The following is a 22,959-nucleotide window of genomic DNA, read 5'->3' as shown; positions in this document are numbered from 1 at the left end:
ATGGTGGCACATGCCTATGTAATCTCAGCTACTGGGGAGGCTGAGGTAGAAGAATTGCTTGAACTCAAGAAGCGGAGGTTGTAGTGAACCGAGATCACGCCACTGCACTCCAGCCTGGGTGACAGAGTGAGACTCCATATCAAAAAAAAAAAAAAAAAAAATTCAGCTGGGCACGGTGGCTCATGCCTGTAATCCCAGCACTTTGGGAGGCCGAGGCGGGCGGATCACGAGGTCAGGAGATCGAAACTATCCTGGCTAACACGGTGAAACCCCATCTCTACTAAAAATACAAAAAAATCAGCCAGGCATGGTGGTGCGCACCTATAATCCCAGCTACTGGGGAGGCTGAGGCAGGAGAATGGTGTGATCCCGAGAGGTGGAGCTTGCAGTGAGCCGAGATCATGCCACTACACTCCAGCCTAGGCAACACAGCGAGACTCCGTCTTCTATTAGTCCTTCCTCCTATTACAACAATTAAGCAAAACATCTCAAAAAGCAGCTTAATTGTATATTTCAATTCTCAATTGAATATATATTCAGTTTTATTTTCACTTTTACTTTTATATTTATTATTATTTTATTAAAATAAAAGACAATAATAAAAGGTGAAATGCCATGTTTAACCAGAATTCCTCTCCCTGTGTGGCTGAAATGATGGTAAGGTCACCCTAATTATTTCTATTTTGTTCAATATGTTTCAAGTAAAGCAAGTGACTGAAAACTTCAGAGTGAATATGAACAAATTCCTAATTTAGTGACCATGGAAAGCAAGTAATTGGACTAAGATAAAAGACAAATACACTTAAAGGGACTCATAAAAAGAATTTCAAAATACTTTTAAAAAAGAGTCAACTTTAGACTTCTTTTAATAGCCCACCTTAGTTGCTGGGGATTTTCATGGATACCAACCACCCAGTAGTGATCAGATTTTCCTTTGCAGTGCTCTCTTGTATTACATATAGGAGTCCATGTATTACCAAGTCCTCTGTTGAGCATTCGAACAATTCCTTCTGAATCCACGTAACAAGGGGTACCTAAACACGAACAGAAAAAGAAATCACTTGGAGACATAGCTACATGTTGTTAAAGAAACTCTATTTCAAATGTATTATACATACCAAGGATTCAACTTTGCTTTCAAAGGCAAAACACAAAACAGAAGCAAATAATCTAAGATTATTACTGTAAAATTTCATTAACCATATAAAGACCTAACTGAAAACAGAAAAAAAATTGGATTTGATATGACTAAAATTTACACAAATAAAGTGAAAAAACTGAGTTTCAGTGAAAACTATGCCACCTGCTGGAAGATAATAACAATTTTATTTATTTATTTATTTATATATTTTTTTCCGAGATGGAGTCTTGCTCTGTACCCAGGCTGGAGTGCAGTGGCACGATCTCGGCTCACTGCAAGCTCTGCTTCCCGGGTTCAAGCCATTCTCCTGCCTCAGCCTCCCGAGTAGCTGGGACTACAGGCACCTGCCACCACGCCCAGCTAATGTTTTTTTTTTTTTGTATTTTTAGTGGAGATGGGGTTTCACCGTGTTAGCCAGGATGGTCTCAATCTCCTGACCTCGTGATCCACCCGCCTCAGCCTCCCAAAGTGCTGGGATTACAGGCGTGAGCCACCGCGCCCGGCTGATAATAATTTTAAAGCCAATTTTAGTAAAAAATTAAACATGAATCAGAAGGCTCCCACTTGAGAAACATTTAGAAAAATGACCAAAATCTGATACAAGGTGATCTTTACGAAATTTATCTTTAGTACTCTTCTTCCTCTCTCTTCTTTTTGTTGGCCTTGTCACTATTCTGTCCCCAACTACTAGGTAAGCAATTCTTACCTAGTAAAACAGGGAAGCATTCTTGTTTTCCACCTATTCTGCTTCCAACTCAGGAAATCTGTGGCAAATTACCTGATTATCCCTTTTCTTATCTGTGGCTTCATACCCCCCTTACTCTGCAAACATTAGTTTCCGCAGGGTCTGGATCTAATTGGTACTTGGGAGAAAAAAATCTATACAAATGGAAGTTATCAATGGTTCATATTATTAAAGCCTGAATGACTAACAGAAAACACATTTAGAAATGGTTGATATTTTAAAGACAAAGTGAAATTTCCAGCAATGTAAATGAAGAACATGAATCTCCAAAAAGAGAAATATTTAAGTCCCCATGAGACAGGGTTGACAGGTGATTTAAAATAAGGTACTCCTGGGCCAGGTGCAGTGGCTCACTCCTGTAATCCCAGCACTTTGAGAGGCTGAGGCAGGTGGATCACCTGAGGCCAGGAGTTCGAAACCAGCCTAGCCAACATGGCAAAACCCCATCTCTACTAAAAATACAAAATTAGCCAGGCATGGTGGCACATGCCTGTAGTCCCAGATACTCGGGAGGCTGAGGTACGAGAATCACTTGAACCCAGAAGACAGAGGTTGTAGTGATCTGAGATCACATCACTGCAGTCCAGCCTGGATGACAGAGTGAAACTCTGCGTCAAAAAAACCACAAACACAAAAACAAATAAAATAAGGTACTCCTCAGTGTCTTTCAAATAATCTGTCACAAGCCTCTAGAATTTGGTCTAAAATAGCACTTAACCAAAAGAAATATCATGTGAGCCACAAGTGTAATTTTTAATTTCCTAGTGCCACATTAAAAAAGAAAAATGGCTACATACCATGTATCTGAGCAACAAAAAAAAGTTAAGTGAAAAAATTTAGGCTGGGGGTGGTGGCTCACGCCTGTAATCCCAGCACTTCAGGAGGTCAAGGCGGGTGGATCACCTGAGGTCAGGAGTTCAAGACCAGCCTGGCCAGCATGGTAAAACCCTGTCTCTATTAAAAATACAAAAATTAGCCGGGTGTGGTGATGCAAGCCTGTAATCCCAGCTACTCAGAAGTCTGAAGCAGGAGAATTGCTTGAACCCGGCAGGCAGAGGTTGCAGTAAGCTGAGATCACATCATTGCACTCCAGCCTGGGCAACAGAGCAAGACTCCTAATTTATTCCTTAAAAAAAAAAAAATAAATAAATAAATAAATAGAGATGGGATCTCGCTATGTTGCCCAGTCTGGTCTTAAACTCCTGGACTCAAGCGATCCTCCTGCCTCAGCCTCCCAGACTGCTGGGATTACAGGCATGAGCCACCATGCCCAGCCAAAAAAAAAATTTTTTTAAAAGAAAAAAAGGATGAAGTTAATGTTAATAATACATTTTATTTCATCAAAGATATCTCAAATATTATCATTTAACATGTAATCAACGTAAAAAAATTGTTGATTTTTATATTTTTTTCATGCTAAGTCTTCAAAATCCAGAGAGTATTTTATACATAACAAGCACATCTCAGCCATATTTCAGGTGCTCAACAGATACACATACTAGTTATTGTAGTAAACAGTGAAGCTCTAGAAAATTCTAAGTTTTGTGTATGATCTGCTGGAAAAGACACAACTTATTATTGATTTGTATCACCTCCTTGCTATTTAATAAACTTTCAGAAAAATATATTTCCCTCTTTATAAGTTTTCTAATGAGAATTCTCATGAAGAGAGATCTTAGCTGCGTGCAGTGGCTCATGCCTGTAATCCCAGCACTTTAGGAGGCCAAGGTGGGTGGATCACTTGCTCCTAAGGGTTTTGAGACCAGCCTGGGCAACATGGCAAAACCCTGTCTCTACCAAAAATACAAAAATTAGCTAGGTATGGTGGCACACGCCTGTAGTCCCAGCTACTAAGGAGGCTGAGGTAGGAAGATGGCTTAAGCCCAGGAGGTGGAGGTTGCAGTGAGCTGAGATCATGCCACTACACTCCAGCCTGGACAACAGAGCCAGACCCTGTTTTAAAAGAACATAAAAATAAAAAGATCTCATACATAAAACAATGGCTACCTTGCCTAAAGATTGCAGCTCCCACTTCTGCCAACATATTAAAATAGAAATTTAAAATATAAAATAAAGATAATTTATTCTTAAATTAATTAGGAATAAAACAATGAAATAATTTTCTTCTTGAAGAATATCTAACACTTTATATTATACTTGTTTTTTTTAAACAAATTTATCTTGCCTTCAGCTGAAAACCCAATCCATGAAAGGTAGGATTTCCTTGTAAGAGGAAGAGGGTCACCATGCAAAATTTGTTTTTTCTTTTTCCCCAGCTCTAGCAGTTGAACTCCAAGGCACTGATCCCCATCAAATCCTGTACCTAATGAGAAAATGTAAATATAAATCAGGCGTCAAAGGTTATCCAACTATAATGCAGTCTAAATTATTTTCTGTGAATTGATTTCGTGGTAAATTACTAGACTGACTAGCACTACTTTTTATGAATAACCCATCTAAGTGAGGCATCATTCAGGTATTAGAAACACAGTAAGATGTTACATGGACTCTTCACATAAAGTCCTTATAAATGGGCATTTATTCACTCAAGACATTTACAGAGAGCTTACTACACACCAGCATTGGCCTAGATACGGGGGCTACAGCAATAAACAAAGTCACTGCTCTTATTAAATTCAAATTTCAGGTAGAAGACAAATTAAAAAACACAAAATGAACAAAAAAAGTTATCACAAAGTTAAAACAATGTGATACAGAATGTCAGAGTGGTTTGTTGGACTGGTTAGTCAAAAGTGGCCTCTCAGAAAGTAAAGTTTAAGCTGAGACATGAACTGCAAGCTGGAGCCTGCCACGCAAACATTAGGGGAAGGAACACGAAAGTGGATGGAGGGAACAGCTAATGCAAAGTCCTAAGGTAGGAAGAATCGAGGGCTCGAAGAACACAAAGAGGCAGTATGGCCAGAACATGGTAATGAGAAACAACGGTAAGAGATGAGGTTGGAGAGGCAGGCAAAGGTCAGATTACACGGGATCAGTAGATCACCTTGACAGCTATCAGAAGTTTGACTTTGATTATAAAAGTGAAGGAAAGTCAGAGGGATTTGAGAAGAGGAGCGTGATCTATATTTTTAAAAGATCACCTAGGCTGCTGTGTGGAGAATGGACTGTGGAAGGCAAGAACTGAAGCTAAAAGACTAGTTAGGAGGCTACTATGACAGTCCAAAAGATGACATCTAGGTTGTATTAGCAGAAGAAATGAAAAGAGACAAATTTAGAAGGTGTTATTCCATAGAACTGACCTGATGATATAATTTTACTGTTGGAGTTGATGCAGGGGAAATGGAAAGAGAAGAATCGAGGTTGTTTTTAGATTTTTGGCTTCAGCCACTAGATTGTTAGTAAGCCACTTACTAAGATGGGGAAACTACGTACGAAGAAAGCCTGGAAGGAAAAAAAATCAGTGTTTGTTGTGAGCAAATTAAGTCTGAAATGTCTGTCCAAACTCTGAATAGATTTCAAGTGGGCAACTGGATGTGTAAGTCTGGAGACACAAGGAAAGGGTAGGGTTGGTGCTATCAACTTAAAAGTCATAGACACTGAGATAGATGCATTTAAAGCCATGGGTTATGATAAAATTCCCCAGGGTGGTTTCTCAAACTGCATTTTTTGACCTATGAGTCATGGAATCAATTTTAATTTGCAACTAGCATTTTAAAAAATGAAATAAAAAAATTTAAACTGAAATCAGAGTAAATATTGTCCAGGAGACTTTTATTTCAGTTACATTTGCAGATATTTACAGAACAGTTACATAGAATATATTTCTTTTCTTCTGTTTTTCTTTTTTAAAACAGAAACAGGGGCTTGCTATTGTTATCCAGGCTTGTCTTGAATTCCTGGGCTAAAGCAACCCTCCCGCCTCGCCTCCCAAAGTGCTAAGATTACAGGTGTGAGCCACCACACCTGGTCCAGAATCTATGAATCTATTTCTTACTGTGGCAAAGCAGACAAAAAGACTGAAAGACCCTGACCTAGAGAGTAGTAAAGAAAAAGGGGATACACTTCAGCTAAAAGGTAGAGCCAACAAAAAAGTAAAAAGGGAGCTGCCAGTGAGGAAAAATATTGAAAGTATGATGTCACAGAAGTCATGAGAAGAAGGTATTTTCAATGGAATTATTTTTTTAAAAAAACACAGAGATTATCAGTTACCTTGATAAGACCAGTCTTAGCATAGTGATGAGGACTGAAGAAAGACATGAGGGGAGGAAAAAGGAGGCCGCAGCTTTTAAAAAGTGTCATATTCACAGTTGCTTTGGCCCTTCCTACTAGGAATTATTTTTGTGGAATTTCAACGCTGAAAGTTCTCTGGTCGTGCTTGCCAAATGGTAAGATTTAGACATGGAAGTAATTAACCAAATTCCACCTTGGAATTCTCTCTATAATACAGTTCTATTAAGAAAACATTTTCATTTTTATTGCTGCTAGTGAACACAACAAAATTCTCTACATTTAAAGATTACACTGATTCAAAAGGAAGTATATAATCCAAGACAAAAGGAGTAACAAAAACAGCAAAAAAGCTCAAGTAATTTCCATTTTACTTCAAGTCATAAAAGACTGAAAAAAATCTACCTCTGTGATAAACAATGAAAAGCTGTTCTCCATGTCCTGCCATTGACACCACAGGTCCAGCAAGGCTGAACACCTCTTTTTGAACCCCTCCAATAGTAAACAATCGAAGAAGCAGGGCACTAGTAGCGGCAGCAGCCCATCCTTGACCAAGACATATGGCTTCAATGTCCTCATTCTGAGGCAAGTCTATTATCCACTCTTTGCTTGAATCCCAAGAACTAAAGTGCAGGCAGTGAAGCTTGCTAAAAATTAAAACAAGACAGAAACAATGAAACTTTCATATGATATTTACATATATATATATATATATAAGTAATCATGATATTCAACAAAACCAAATAGTTTACTTCCTATATGCTAGTATAAGAAGTTGCTTTAAAAAAGTAATTATGAAATACCCTTAAAATGAACTATATTGATATATTTCCAGCCTTTTTTCTTTGCACATACATATATGTAAGTTATATTAAATACAAATTTTTTTTTTTTTTTGAAATGGAGTTTTGCTCTGTCACCCAGGCTGGAGTACAGTGGCGTGATCTCTGCTCACTGCAACCTCCACCTCCTGGGTTCAAGCAATTCTCCTGTCTCTTGCCTCAGCCTCCTGAGTAGCTGGGACTACAGGTGGGTGCCACCGCACCTGGTTAATTTTTGCATTTTTAATAGAGACACAGTTTCACCATGTTGGTCAGGCTGGTCTCAAACTCTTGACCTCAGGTCATCTGTCTGCCTCGGCCTCCCAAAGTGCCGGGATTACAGGCTTGAGCCACCGTGCCCAGCCTGAAGGATACAAATTTCAAGTCACACAGAAGATAGTAAAATCCATGAAGTGTATCAGTACTATAATCAGCTGAAGAAGGGATCAAGAGAGGGCAATCTCTTGATTAACAAAAAGCTGAAAAAATATTTTCTTTTCTTTTCTTTTTTTTTTTTTTGAGACGGAGTCTCGCTTTGTCGCCCAGGCTGGAGTGCAGTGGCGCGATCTCGGCTCACTGCAAGCTCTGCCTCCCGGGTTCACGCCATTCTCCTGCCTCAGCCTCTCCGAGTAGCTGGGACTACAGGCGCCTGCCACCACGCCCTGCGAATTTTTTGTATTTTTAGTAGAGACGGGGTTTCACCGTGGTCTTGATCTCGTGACCTTGTGATCCGCCCGCCTTGGCCTCCCAAAGTGCTGGGATTACAAGCGTGAGCCACCGCGCCCGGCTTCTTTTCTTTTAAAAAGAAAAACATTCTGCACCCACTGCTTTCCCATCATAATTTTTTTCTTGACATCTATCTACCTATTTATTTACCTATCTACTTATCAAAACATGTAAACATCCAAAAAATATTAAGTAGAAAAAGCAAAGGAGTGACTAGTACATTTTTTGGTTTGTTTTTCTGTTTTTTTTTTCCTTTCTCGAAGAGAGATTTTAAATCTAATCCATCGTGACAAAAACGTAGATTAATAGTTGGCCAAGGCTCGGGCTGAATTAACTGCAAAGGGATATAAGAAAACATTTTTGGATGATAAAGACATAGTGACAAAAATCTAGACTAATAGTTGGCCAAGGCTAGAGTTGAACTAACTGCAAAGAAATATAAGAAAACATTTTCGGGTGATAAAGAACATTCCGTATTTTGATTGTGGCAGGGGTTATCTGTGTATATACACCTTTGTCAACTCAGCAAACGGGTGCATTTTATTGTAAGTAAATTACATCTCAATAAAGTAAATTAAAATAAGGGAGGTTCAAATAGAAAGAAATCTGGAAGGATACATATCAAATTGTTAATAGCAGTTATATCTGAGAGTAGAATTCTGGGAGGAGTTTTCATTTTCTGAAACTTCTATACTGTATACGGGTTTTTTTTTCTTTACAATGAATGTATATTACTCTTATAATAGTAAAAAAAAAAGGTACTTAACAATATAAAAAAAAAATCCCATCTCTTGCATTACTAACCATGCCATGTCATTTTGCTATGTAGTTAGAGCATGTAATGAGGGAATCATTATGGCAAAAACAGACATGTGCTCTGAGGTATTTTGGGTGTGCTGGTGTTTGTACCAAACTCTTCTGAAATTTCATATTACAAAAAATAAATTTTGTTTTATTAACCTTTTGTCTTTAATTTCAACAACTGTATCTAACAGCTTAACAGTGCCAAATTCTTCCTAATAATCTTGAGTTTACCTTGCTAGTTCATCAGTGCTTTCACATGCCAACAAAATAGCTTCGTGGGAAAGATCTGCTATTGTATAATTCAAAGTGTTTGATAAGTGTGTTGCATGGTGTATGGAGGTATCATGGAACTCCACATCTATGGCATTGTCCTGCTCATCATTATAGCAGCGAATAATTCCAATAGAGTTCCACACCTACAAACAGGTAAGATTAAGTATAAGTCTGAGAAAAACTGAAGCTCCTAGAATCAGTAAGCCACAGTAGTACAAATTAACAAATATTACAATTAAATTTGTATTAAGATTTAGGTTTGGGGAGCTACTACATCTCATCTATCTCTAAATAGTTTCTGACAGGAGTTATAATACCAGAGCTACAATTACTTATTATTTCCTTGGTGAGAATAAGATACATATATACTTACTAATTAGCAAATGGAGTATTTAATAATATTTAAAAATAAATTACATGACTGTTACTTTAAAAGTACATTACAGTTGTCCTTTGAACAACCAAACCATTAAATTTCTCAAAAGAAACATTTCAAAAATTGAGTTTTCTTACAAATATGAATGCAAATAACAACAGACTTTTTTCCTGTTCTAACTAGTTATTCTATGATAAAATAAATACATACATTTTATGAAAACATAATTTTTTTTTTTTTTTTTGGAGACAGAGTTTTGCTCTGTCACCCAAGCTGGAGTGCAGTGGCATGATCTCGGCTCACCACAACCTCTGCCTCCTGGATTCAAGCGATTCTCCTCCCTCAGCCTCCTGTGTAGCTGTGGTTACAGGTGCATGCCACCAGGTCCAGCTAATTTCTGTATTTTTTTAGTAGAGATAGGGTGTTTCACCATGTTGGCCAGGCTGGTCTCCAACTCCTACCCTCAAGTGACCCACCCACCTTGGCCTCCCAAAGTGCTGGGATTATAGGCGTGAGCCACCACACCCGGCAGTGGCAACATAAATTGATACCACTTGGAAAACTTATCTTCCACTGATGTCCATTATAGGCTCACACTAGGCCCTAGAGTTTCTAATAAAATTAGTGCCAATATTTTATTTAACTATAAATAAAATATTGACACTAATAAAAAAAATTAAGACCTATGACTTGATGACTACTGATAGCAATAAAAAGTTTTATTAATATTAATCACCACCCTTAATCTTTACATAAAAATTTATGCCAGGCCTATACTCTTCAAATTTATGCCAGGCCTATACTTTAAAAAAGGCAAAATCCTCAGAGTGGAAAACGTCATATAACCAACATAGAAATACTAAACTTTTTAAGAACTCAGGCCAGGCGCAGTGGCTCATGCCTGTAATCCCAGCACTTTGGGAAGTCAAGGAGGGCGGATCACGAGGCCAGGAGATCGAGACCATCCTGGCTAACACGGTGAAATCTCGTCTCTACTAAAAATACAAAAATTAGCTGGGCGTGGTGCTGGGCGCCTGTCGTCCCAGCTGCTCGGGAGGCTGAGGCAGGAGAATGGCGTGAACCTGGGAGGCAGAGCTTGCAGTGAGCCGAGATCGCACCACTGCACTCCAGCCTGGGCAACAGAGCGAGACTCCATCTCAAAAACAAACAAACAAAAAAGAACTCAAACCTAAGGCAAAAAGCCAATACATTCATTTTGTCTATTCATGAAATATATATTTAATGTGTACTGTATCATACCTTGTTCCAAATCCTAAGAACATATCAGTAAACAAAACAAAAATCTTTATCCTTGTGTAGCTTACATTCTGGTGGGTGGTGGAGTGAAGAAAAGGGGCAGACTTTTTCCCCCCATAGTACTTACCACCTTCTTATATATTATACTAGTAGTTTAGTTGCTTTCTTTTTTTTTTTTTTTGAGACGGAGTCTCGCTCTGTCGCCCAGGCTGGAGTGCAGTGGTGCAATCTCGGCTCACTGCAAGCTCCGTCTCCCGGGTTCACGCCATTCTCCTGCCTCAGCCTCTCCGAATAGCTGGGACTACAGGCGCCCACCACCACGCCCGGCTAATTTTTTTTTTTTTTGTATTTTTAGTAGAGACGGGGTTTCATCGTGGTCTCGATCTCCTGACCTCGTGATCTGCCCGCCTCGGCCTCCCAAAGTGCTGGGATTACAAGCATGAGCCACCGCGCCCGGCAGTAGTTGCCTTCTAAGAAAGCACCTCCTTACTAGTGTTTTGGAGTCAGTATAATCTTCTATATAACAATGACTACGAAGAATAAGGTTTGAAAGTATTGCCAAGAATTACTGCAAGATAGTAATATTTACTTATGTTCATTTAATGTCATTTTGGAAAGCAGAATTTTATTTAATGTCATTTCAATAAGATTAAAACTGTGAGCTAACCATAAAATAAACCAACCACAAAACTGTAATCAACCAAAGTGCTCCAGGCTACTTAATCAAAGTTTTAAAAAATATGTTTTATCCAAAAAAATTAACTATAGTAAGAAAAAAGTGCTGAAAACCTACTAAGAAGTTAAGTGTAGATCCAAGTCTTACCATGAATCTGTGAGTGAGATGCAAGGGTGTAGAACCTGACTGAAATGGCTTTTGCTGGGGAGTTGGCATGGGTCCATCATAAAATGGCCTTTGGGATGTTACAAGTGGTAGATTGTGAATGCTGCCTTCTTGACCATCTTCCTCCTCCTCTTTGAGAAGACTAGAACCAGTTTTCAGCATTGAAATATCTACAACACAAAGGATCACAATTAAGGGAATCACGAATACCAATGAATTTGGAAAAAGGAAAGCATTATGGAATCTAGTAACTTTTTCATTCATATTCAATGACACTGACATGCTATTTGCCTCTTTCACTGTGTTAAAGAGATGCAGTGATGGTGCAAAAGCAATGGTGGGTAAAATTCCTTGTGCCTTAGCACCAATCAAGGCAGTGGCACCTAATTGTATTAGTCGTTACTGCATTGTTAACCACTACTCACTTGCAGTAAAAATATTAATTTTATTAAATCTTGACGCTTATACAGATTTTTTTTTAAAGTTCTGTGTGCTTAAATGAGAAGTGTGATGGTTGTCTTGAAAAAAAGCACTTATGGGCCGGGCACGGTGGCTCACGCTTGTAATCCCAGCACTTTGGGAGGCCGAGGCGGGCGGATCACGAGGTCAGGAGATCGAGACCACAGTGAAACCCTGTCTCTACTAAAAATACAAAAAATTAGCCGGGCGTGGTGGCGGGCGCCTGTAGTCCCAGCTACTTGGAGAGGCTGAGGCAGGAGAATGGCGTGAACCCGGGAGGCGGAGCTTGCAGTGAGCCGAGATCGCGCCACTGCACTCCAGCCTGGGCGACTGAGCGAGACTCCGTCTCAAAAAAAAAAAAAAGCACTTATGCAATTGTTTGGATTGTAAGCTGAACTAAGTGATTTTTTTTCATAGAACGCTACTTTTACTTAAAAAACAAATGCCAGATAAACTATGGTTATGCAGAATTGGATCTTTGGCAAACATTTTCTTGTAAATGAATGAAGCGAGCCTGTCAATTAAGAAAAAATAACTGGCAGAATTTGTTGCCAGTGATAACATTTGAGCTTTCAGGCCAGGCGTGGTGGCTCACACCTGTAATCCCAGCACTTTGGGAGGCCGAGGCGGGCAGATCACTTAAGGTCGGCAGTTCCTCGTTGACCAGCCTGGCCAACATGGTAAAACCCTGTCTCTACTGAAAATACAAAAATTAGCCAGGCATGGTGGCACATGCCTGTAATCCCAGCTACTCGGGAGGCTGAGACAGGAGAATCGCTTGAACCCAGGAGACTCCATCTCAAAAAAAAAGAGCTGGGCACAGTGGCTCACGCTTGTAATCCCAGCACTTTGGGAGGCCAAGGTGGGTAGATCATTTGAGGTCAGGAGACCAGATTGACCTACGTAGTGAAACCCCGTCTCTACTAAAATACAAAAATTAGCCAGGCATGGTGGCGGGCACCTATAATCCCACCTACTCGGGAGGCTGAGGCAGGAGAAATCACTTGTACCCAGAGGGCAGAGGTTGCAGTGAACCGAGATCATGCCACTGCACTCTAGGCTGGGTGACAGAGCAAGACTCCCTCTCAAAAAATAAAAAAAAGAAATTTGAGCTTTCAATTAAAAATTAAGATATTGGAAAGCTTCTATTTGTCATTATGAGCTTCACGACTTTCTAATACTTAGAAACTGCTGATGAGATTGGAAACAACACTAGCAGATATAATTTATAGCCAGGTGCTGTGACTCACGCTTCTAATTCCAGCACTTTGGGAGGCTGGGGAGGGAATATCACTTGAGGCCAGGATTTCAAGACCAGCCTGGGCAACAAAGCAAGATTCCATCTCTATAAAAAAGAAAAAATTAGATGGGCATGGTGGCATGCATCTGTAGTCCTAGCTACCTGGAAGGCTGAGTGGGAGAACTGCTTGAGCCCAGGAGTTCAAGGTAATAATGAGGTGTGATGATACCACTGCACTCCAGGCTAGGTGACAGAGCAAGATGCTATCTCTAAAAACAAAAATTAATTAAAAACAACATATTTAAAACAAAAATAAATAATTTATATTAGATAATGGAGTGTCAATATAAAGAAGATCTATAAACTTCAGTGAACCGATATTATCAATTCATATGCTACAAAATTAAACATGATTTTAAAAAATCCATTCAACATTCAAGTCAGACCAATGAATTTTTTGATTTTGTTTTGTTTTTTTCTGAGACAGGGTCTTGTTCTGTTGCCCTGCCTGGAGCCCACTGTTGCAATCATGGCTCACTGCAGCCTCGACCTCTCAGGCTCAAGAGATCCTCCTACCTCAGCCTCCCAAGTAGGTGGGACTACAGGCACACGTCACCACACTTGGCTAATTTTTAAAGTTTTTTGTAGAGAGGAGGTCTCACTGTGTTGTCCTGGCTGGTCTTGATCTCCTGGCCTCAAGCAATCATCCTGCCTGGGCCTCCCAAAGTGCTGGGATTACAGGTGTGAGCCACCATCAGACCAATGAATTTTAACATAACAGAGCTGTAAGAGTTCATCAAAGTTTTCAGATTACACTTTGCAAGTAATCTTTAGGAAACGATCATCTTCTGAGTCTTGGTGCAACATCAAAGAATATCCACAATTAATTGAATGTGCCATTAAAAGATTTCTTAAAATACTTCTCTCCCTTTTCAAATTACTTATTTACGTGAGGCCAAATTTTCTTTATACACTTCAAACAAAAACAATGTATGGCAATAGACTTAATCCAGAAAAGCAGATGAGAGAATCCAGCTGTCCTCTATGACAGACATTACAAAGATTGCAATGCCACTGTTCTCACTAATTTTTTTTTGTTTTTAATAAAAAAGTACTATTCATGTTTACATGAGTTTATTAATGTTATTTTTAAGTGAATAAATATTTTTAAATTTCTGAATTTTTATTTCTAATATGCAAATGACAATAGATGTAACTCTATATAAATAAATGCTCTCAGAAGGGTCCTCAAAATTTTTTAGAGTATAAAGGCTACTGAGACCAAAACATTTGAGGACTGCTGTTCTATAAACTCTGTATGACTTTAAACAGGACAACATAGCACTGCACATTGGCATTTTACTTGATAATGTTCAAGTGTTATTGTAGCATGTAAGTTGTTACAATAAGCACTCTATTTGAAGATTTTAAATTACAATCTCAATTTTTTTAATAGATACAATACTATTCAGGTTATCTATTACTTCTTGAGTTAGCAGTGGTACTTTGTGTCTTTCAGAAAATTCGTCTATTTAAGTTGTTAAATTTATGGGCACAAAGTTATTCATAATATTGCCATTATGCCTTTGATATTAATAGTAGCACTGCCATACAGACATATATTGTGAGTTACAGCTGTAATTTTAAATTTTCTAATAGCTGTGTTTAAAAAGTAAATAGAAACAGCCATAATTTTAATAATATAGTGCATTTAAAAGATATATTATCATTTCAACATGTACTCAATATAAAAAATTTCCCAAGATTTTTACATTCTTTTTTTCGTATTGTCTTCAAAATCTGGTTGCACTCCATGGTGAAACCCTATCTCTACTAAAAATACAAAAATTAGCCAGGCATGGTGGTGCACGCTTGTAATCCCAGCTACTCAGGAGGCTGAGGCACAAGAATCACTTGAATCCAGGAGGCGGAGGTTGCAGTGAGCCAAAATCACACCACCGCACTCCAGCCTGGGTGACAGTGTGAGACTCTGCCTCAAAAAAAAAAAAAAAAAATCCGGTTGCACTCATAATATATCTCAATTTGAACTAACCACATTTCAAGTGCTCAACAGCTACATGTGGCTAGTGGCTACTACATATTGGATAGCACAAATCAACAGATCCATAGTGATAGCCCACCTCTCTTTCATTCTCTATGTTAGTAATTTGTGTCTTCTCTTTATTGATCAACCACGGTAGATATTTATTAATTTTATTGATCTTTTCTTTTCTTTTGAGATGGAGTCTTGCTCTGTTGCCCAGGCTGGCGTGCAGTGACGCAATCTCGGCTCACTGCAACCTCCACCTCCTGAGTTCAAGTGAGTCTCCTGCTTCAGTCTCCTGCCTCAGTCTCCTGAGTAGCTGGGATTACAGGCATGCGCCACCACATCCAGCTAATTTTTGTATTTTTGTAGAGACAGGGTTTCACCATGTTGGCCAGGCTGGTCTTGAACTCCTGACCTCAAGTGATCTGCCCATTTCAGCCTCCCAAAGTGCTGGGATTATAGACGTGAGCCACCGTGCCCGGCCTCATTGATCTTTTCAAAGAACCAGCTTTTGGTCTCGTTGACTTTCTCTATAGGTTTTCTGTTGTCAATTTTATTGAATTTTGCTCTGTATTATTTCCTTCCTTCTATTTGCTTGGGGTTTAGTTTTCTCTTTTTCTAGTCTGCCATAGCAGAAGCTTGGATTATAGATTTGAAACCTTTTTTAACAAAGTCATTTAATGCTATAAAGTTTTCTCTAAGCACCACTTTAGCTACATTCTACAAATTCAATAATGACTTTAATAGTGTTAATAAAAAATCCAAAATATTAATCAACAGGGTAATCACATGCACAAAGTCAAATTCTTACCAACTGAGTTTTCATCATCTTCTAGGATGTGACTTCGCTGTCTAGGACGACCTGAAGCCATCATGAGGTCTTCATCATCCTCATCATCATTTATAATCCCTTTTGAAAAAGAAGGGACCTCGACTGCATTGTCATTTAGAAAATCACCAGCATTACTCATATCATCTCCATCAAAAAGATCATTGTAATCCTTTTCCACTCTGCTAGATACCTTGAACAAATTAATACAAATTATAAAGTAAAAGTGAATGATTTAGAAAAACTCAATTACTAAAAAGGTAAACTTTTAATATGCACCTATAAATTCTACCAAGCAGCAAACTCACTGAACAGATAAGAATAATTAGTAAATGTATTTATGAGAATTGTATTTATATTTACACAATAAGACCCAGTCCTTATTTCAAATGTCTTGTAATCTGCGGATGCGATGGGAGTATAGGGACTGACATGTAAACAAATACTGTATATGCCAAAATATAAAATAAGATTTTATTCCTCAGAAGTCATTCCCCAGAAGAGAAGTCACATTAATATGATAAAGTCCCTATAAAGTCTCTCATATTGTAAGACAGTCTCTCATTTACTTTTATTTTGAACAAGATACTGCATAAGACACATTTTCTTTATATTATCTCAGTTAAAGTTAGTGTTTTGATACTCATAAAAATAAAGTGATAGAACCAATAGAAAAACAAAGAAGGCAAAGAAATTCTACATGAAGCCCTGGCATGGTGGCTCACACCTGTAATCTCAGCACTTTGGGAAGCCGAAGCAGGTGGATGGCTTGAGCTCAGGAGTTCGAGACCAGCCTGGAAAACATGATGAAACCTCATCTCCACAAAAAATTAGCCAAGCATGGTGGCATGTGTCTATAGTCCCAGCTACCTGGGAGGCTGAGGTAGGAGGGTCACCCGAACCTGGAAGGTCAGGGCTGCAGTGAGCCATGATCTCACCACTGCACTCCAGCCTGGGTGACAGAGTGAGACCCTGTCTCAAAATAAATAAATTTTTAGATCATTTTAAAAAGTGAAATGGTAACCAAATACACTGCAAAGATCCCAAGTTACTCCTATAGGATGAATAAAAACTGTACAAATGTTAAGCCAATGGAAATTTATAGTTTGGCATAAAAGTCTAATGAGAACACCATTAACAGATTAAAAAGTATTATATCATAAACCTTTTATTTTCATTTATTTATTTATTTATTTATTTTTTGACAGAGTGGAGTCTCACTCTGTCGCCAGGCTGGAGTGCAGTGGTGAGATCATGGCTCACTGCAGCCCTGACCTTCCAGGTTCGGGTGACCCTCCTACCTCGGCTCACTGCAACCTCTGCCTCCCGGGTTCAAGCGATTCTCCTGCCTCAGTCTCCCAAGTAGCTGGGACTACAGGCGCATGCCACTGGGCCCAGCTAATTTTTGTATTTTTAGTACAGATGGGGTTTCACCATGTTGGCCAGGATGGTCTCGATCTCTTGACCTCGTGATCCACCCGCCTCGGACTCCCAAAGTGCTGGGATTACAGACGTGAGCCACAGCGCCCAGCATTTTTTTTTTTTTTTTTTTGACACAGAGTCTCACCCTGTCACCCAGGCTGGAGTGCAGTGAGGTGATCTTGGCTCACTGCAAACTCCGTCTCCCAGGCTCAAGTGATTCTTCTGCCTCAGCCTCCTTGAGTACCTGGGTTTACAGGCCTACACAACCATACCTGGCTAATTTTTGTATTTTCAGTAGAGACGGGGTTTCACCATGTTGGCCAGGCTGTTCTTGAACTCCTGACCTCAGGTGGTAAATCCACCTCGGCCTCCAAAAGTGATGGGATTGTAGGCATTAGACACCGTACCCAGATCCTCATAAACCTTTTAAATGGAAGTAAACATAATTGTGCTCTGAAAACTGATGTTTAATAAAATGAGATGAAAAAGTGTTTCTAAATCCACACATTGAAAAATACTTGATATGAGTAAATTAATAACTAAGTGCTATAAGAAGATATTTAACCATTCCATTTATAGTCCTAAAAGTTTATGTACTCAAGCTGACAAAAAACTGTTTTTGGATTTTCTTATTAAAAAAAATGGGGAGGCCGGGCATGGTGGCTCATGCCTGTAATCCCAGCACTTTGGGAGGCCGAGGTGGGCAGATCACCAGGTCAGGAGATCGAGACCATCCTGGCTAACACAGTGAAACCCTGTCTCTACTAAAAATGCAAAAATTAGCCAGGCGTGGTGGCACAAGCCTGTAATCCCAGCTACTCAGGAGGCTGAGGCAGGAGAATCACTTGAACCCGGGAAGCGGAGGTTGCAGTGAGCTGAGATCGGGCCATTGCACTTCAGCATGGGCAACGAGAGCGAAACTCTGTCTCAAAAAAAAGAAAAAAAAAAATGGGGAGGCCAGGCGCGGCAGCCCATGCCTGTAATTCTAGCACTTTGGGCCACGGCGGGTGGATCACTTGAGGTCAGGAATTCAAGACCAGCCTGGCCAACATGGTGAAACCCCATCTCTACTAAAAATACAAAAAATTAGCTGGGCGTGGTGGTGGGTGCCTGTTATCCTAGCTACTTGGGAGGCTGAGGCAAGAGAATCGCTTCAACCCAGGAGGCGGAGGTTGCGGGGAGCCACCATTGCACTCCAGCCTGGGCAACAGAAGGAGACTTTGTCTCAAAGAAAAAAAAATTTTTTAATGGGGGACTGTGCCTCATATTTATGATGAAGGCGATAAAATGTTCACAGGTGTGAAATTAGCCCAGCTAATTTTTGTATTTTTAGTAGAGACGGGGTTTCGTCATGTTGGCCAGGCTGGTCTTGAACTCTTGACCTCAGGTGATCCACTGGCCTCGGCCTCCCAAAGTGCTGGGATTACAGCCGTGAGCCACCGTGCCCAGCCAAATTTTTTTTTCTTAATTCACTTTTTGTTTTTACCAATGTTACACATACATACATATTAGTTGGGCAGTTTTACAAGGCATGCTATGAAAACAGCCCTCTCCACAGCCCCAACTTACTTCTCTACAGAATAAATCTTTCCAGCTCTTTTTGTTGTTTCTTTGCTACTTCTTCCATACCTGTAAATCATATTCTAGTAGAATTTTTTTTCACTTTTAATCACTGTGTTTAATAGATCCTATTAACTTCCATTTATGGAAGATGAGGATCTGGTACCCTTTCACAACCACCCCAACCGCCATGCTTGCATGTACACTATTCTCCGACCCCAATTCTCCCAATATAGATAGATATATCCTCCTTGTGGTTCAATCAATATACAGTATTTAGCTTATTAAGATCATGTAAATGCTATTCATGGCTGAATAATAAAAATAATAGCCAACACTTATAAAGTATGCCAAACCTATGAAGTGTGCTAGACACTGTTCTAACTATATATAATTCACTTAATCCTCCCAATAACCCCAAGTGGTTGGCATTATTCCTATCTTTTTATACATATAGTATATTATGATCACTTTTCCTTTCTTTTACAACTTTTTGTTTTCCCTAGAGTTAAGAAACTCTCTCTTTACATCTTTTCTCTTAGACAAATTCCCCAAAGATGATTTTTCCAATCTCCTGCCTGAAACGCATAAGACTGGCTGACAATGTTCTGGGAACCTAGCAGAAGGGAGATGGTCATTTCAACATTCAAGTATCTAATCTTTCATTTAATCCTCTGTTTTCAGCACAGTATTTCCCCCTTACCCAAGACCACTCAACTGTAACCAGTGTCCCTAGACCAAGGACAGTCTATTTCATCTTTTCTAAAAAAAACAAATCTCCAACATTCTGCCAGAATGCATGTGAAGATGGGGGAGGGCAGGTACCCAGCTTTGAACACAGATGTTGAGACTAGAGGACTCTACGTGCTTATTAAATCACCTCTCCTGTTTTCAGCCCCACTTTTAGAAGCACCTAGTGCTACCAAATTCTGAATCTCTGGGGATTCAGTGAGGCAAACTGAGTAGCACCTCAGCTTCCAGAAACTACAGTTTTAGAATTCAACTTTTTGAGAAGTTGAAGTGAGTTTCTCATCATCCTTCTATTTTCTAGCCTCCAGTTTTTTTTTATTTTTTAGATGGGGTCTCACTGTCATCCAGGCTGGAGTGCAGTGGCACAATTACGGCTTGCTGTAGCCTCAACCTCCTGGACTCTAGTGATCCTCCCACCTCAGCCTCTTGAGTAGGAGCACGAAACTACAGGCACACACCACCACACTTGCCTAATTTTTATTTTTTTATTTTTTGTGGAGATGGGGTCCCACCATGTTGCCCAGGCTGATCTCAAACTCCTGGGCTCAAGCAATCCTCCCAAAGTGTTGGGATTACAGGTGTGAGCCACTGCAGCAGGGCTCAAAATTATTTTTATAATCATCCCTTCAACTGTCTCCTTTAACCTTATGAGATTATGCATTTAAGAAAATGCCTTTAGTATAGTTTTTGTGGGAGTTTCCGAAGGGACAGATATAAATGCATGTATTAAGTCTGCAATCTAACCAGAAGTCTAAACTAAGACTTGAATATAAATAGGTACATCTGCCAGGTAGGGCGAATAATGAACAAAATCAAGAAGGTATAAAACAAGGTGGCCTGTTTAAAGTTGCCACCTTGACAATTCAAGACATCCTCTTAGCATTCACAATCAAGATGAAGAAAACTAGTAAGTGAAGTGAACTTTAGTAAGCCATTGCTGACCTACTGGGCTTACGTTTCCTTACTGTAAATATCTGTGCATGTAAGAGAAAGAGAAAACAGACCAACAACCTTTCTTGCTCTAAAATTTCAGAGTCCATGATCACAAGTCTCAGTGAAACTCACTTAACAAGAGTAAAGCTGCTTGACTATGCAGAGGAGGTGTATAGGTAGTTCTAAGAGTTAAGGCTAATTCAGAGTAGAAACAGTTTGCAGGCCAAACTGAGACCTGATACAAAACAGTATTTAATGAAAGGTATTCCTTGGAAAGGCATTATATGGAGAGAAAAAAGTTTCTTAGTAAAATACACTTGGGAGACATCAGGTTAAACAAGTAAGAAGTTTTCTTACTATAGATTACTACTCAGCATCTACTACAGTAACATGAAAGGTAATTTTCCAAGAAAGTAAGGCAGTTTGTGATGTCTTCCAAATCCATATGATCACAGAAACATTTTGAAGAAACTGTTGTACCATACTCCTTTTTACCTTACTGCTTGATGTCTTTCCACTGGGGTCACAAACATTCTCTAGAAGCCCTAGATTTCCTTCCACATCAGTATATGATATTTGACCACAAGTAGGATGCCATGCCAGACCACAAATTGCATAACCTTTCTCATGTTTCACCCTACAAATTAAAAAGCAGGTTCTAAAAATACTGTCAAGAAAAATATAAACTGTACATTTCTTTAGGTAAATTTTAGTTAGGAAAGAATAAATGACTTTTGACAATAATTTATAAATAATATAAATTTAATTATATTTTCATTCTGACAATCTGATGGCAAATTTGAAATGTTTCAAAATAAAAAATTCAAAACTAATAGAGATGAGCAAAGAAGAGACAAAAGATACACTAAATCATACCTTTCCATGCAGTCTTTGGTTTCCACATTCCAAACTATAATTAGACCATTAATACTACCTGCAGCTAAATATTGCCCACAGGGAGACCAGGTTACTATATTGAGGGTCTGTAAAGAAAAACAGTTAATAAATAATGATTTTGTAAAATTTCAAACTAAATACTCATTTTATTACCAATTCAATTTTCTTTTCGCTTTTTTCAAGAATTTGGAGGGCAATCAACCAAATTCAAATTTTTATATCCCTGTTCTACATTATTTCTAATTATATTTGATACAAGACAAAGTTTGCTTATTTTCTAACCTTATTTTTCAATAACATTCAAGTACCACTACCAGCTATTACTTTATCATGAAAAAATTATACTGGTACAATTTTATTTTATTTTTAGAGTCAGGGTCTTGCTCTGTCACCTAGGCTGCAGTGCAGTGGCACCATCATTACTCACTGCAACTTTCAACTCTTAAGCTCAAGCGATCTTCCTGCCTCAGCCTCCCAGGTAGCTAGGGCTACAGGCATGTACCACCACAACTGGCTAATTTTTTAGTATTTTTTTTGTAGAGATGGAGTCTTCTTTTGTTGCTCAGGTTGGTTTCGGATTCCTGGCCTCAAGCAATCCTCCTGCCTCAGCCTCTCAAAGTGCTGAGATTACAGGCATGAGCCACTGTGCCCAGCCACTGGCACAATTTTCAAAGCAAAACCTAAAAAATGTTATTATCCTAGAAAGAGAGACAATTCAAGACATCCTCTTAGCATTCACAATCAAGATGAAGAAAACTAGTAAGTGAAGTGAACTTTAGTAAGCCATTGCTGACCTACTGGGCTTACGTTTCCTTACTGTAAATATCTGTGCATGTAAGAGAAAGAGAAAACAGACCAACAACCTTTCTTGCTCTAAAATTTCAGAGTCCATGATCACAAGTCTCAGTGAAACTCACTTAACAATAAAGGCTAACTACTGATAATTTTAGAATAACTTGTTCTAATACTATGCAAGGGTTAAATCTGACTTCTTATAACAAAGACCTATTTAGTATCCAGTTATTGATCAAATGAAGAAAGGATGAGCTGTTAGAAGATGGACCACATACAACAGCCAGGAGTTGTTTTCCATTCCAATAATATTTAACGGCAACTGTATTCAGGCAAACTATGCATTAACTGCTCCTTATAGCCCACTGAAAGTGTCACTTTATAAAACCTACCTGAGAGATGAAATTATCTGAAAGATCAAATTGATGACTCCAAGATTCTCTTCTATATAGCTTAACAGATTTTTCCACAGGAATTGCCAGTAACTATTAGAAAAGATAAGCGACTTAAACAAAAGTTTACATTAAATTGAATTTGAAGAGGGAAAAAGCCACAAAATTCATTCAGATAAATTTACAAGACATAAAAGCAAATTAGTTTTTATTGTTTCTGTTTTTAAGAGATGGTGTCTCACTATGTTGCCCACGTTGGTCTCTAACTCCTGGGTTCAAGGGATCTTCCTGGCTCAGCCTCCTAAGTAGCTGGGACTACAGGCATACACCACTGTGCCAGGCACAAATCTGTATTTTAATTGGCAACTAACGAAACTCAGAACATTATTTAAAATTTCAATAAGCAAAAAATAGGTGATAATTTGTCATGGGAAGAGAAAAAAATAAAGGTGATCACTCTATTGCT

At 38.9% G+C, this 22,959-nt stretch overlaps 1 protein-coding gene across 4 annotated transcripts in view; it reads right to left on the bottom strand.

The window, feature by feature from the left end:
- WDHD1 (WD repeat and HMG-box DNA binding protein 1) overlaps positions 1 to 22,959 on the bottom strand; it is an 88,584-nt gene that overhangs the window by 41,071 nt on the left and 24,554 nt on the right. For all 4 annotated transcript variants that reach the window (XM_032134924.2, XM_058429803.1, XM_058429802.1 and 1 more), the window contains 9 exons: positions 22,494 to 22,586; positions 21,289 to 21,395; positions 20,908 to 21,049; positions 15,730 to 15,940; positions 11,155 to 11,342; positions 8,657 to 8,841; positions 6,480 to 6,721; positions 4,072 to 4,209; positions 878 to 1,034 (listed from right to left, as the gene is read on the bottom strand). In XM_032134924.2, coding sequence (XP_031990815.1) covers positions 878 to 1,034; positions 4,072 to 4,209; positions 6,480 to 6,721; positions 8,657 to 8,841; positions 11,155 to 11,342; positions 15,730 to 15,940; positions 20,908 to 21,049; positions 21,289 to 21,395; positions 22,494 to 22,586 — 1,463 coding nt within the window. The remainder of the gene's footprint in view (positions 1 to 877; positions 1,035 to 4,071; positions 4,210 to 6,479; positions 6,722 to 8,656; positions 8,842 to 11,154; positions 11,343 to 15,729; positions 15,941 to 20,907; positions 21,050 to 21,288; positions 21,396 to 22,493; positions 22,587 to 22,959) is intronic.

The sequence above is a fragment of the Hylobates moloch genome, unplaced genomic scaffold (genome assembly GCF_009828535.3).
Source record: "Hylobates moloch isolate HMO894 unplaced genomic scaffold, HMol_V3 SCAFFOLD_16, whole genome shotgun sequence".
Classification (NCBI taxonomy): domain Eukaryota; kingdom Metazoa; phylum Chordata; class Mammalia; order Primates; family Hylobatidae; genus Hylobates; species Hylobates moloch.
The sequence above is the reverse complement of the archived record's forward strand: the minus strand, read 5'-3'. Positions and strand labels throughout refer to the sequence as shown.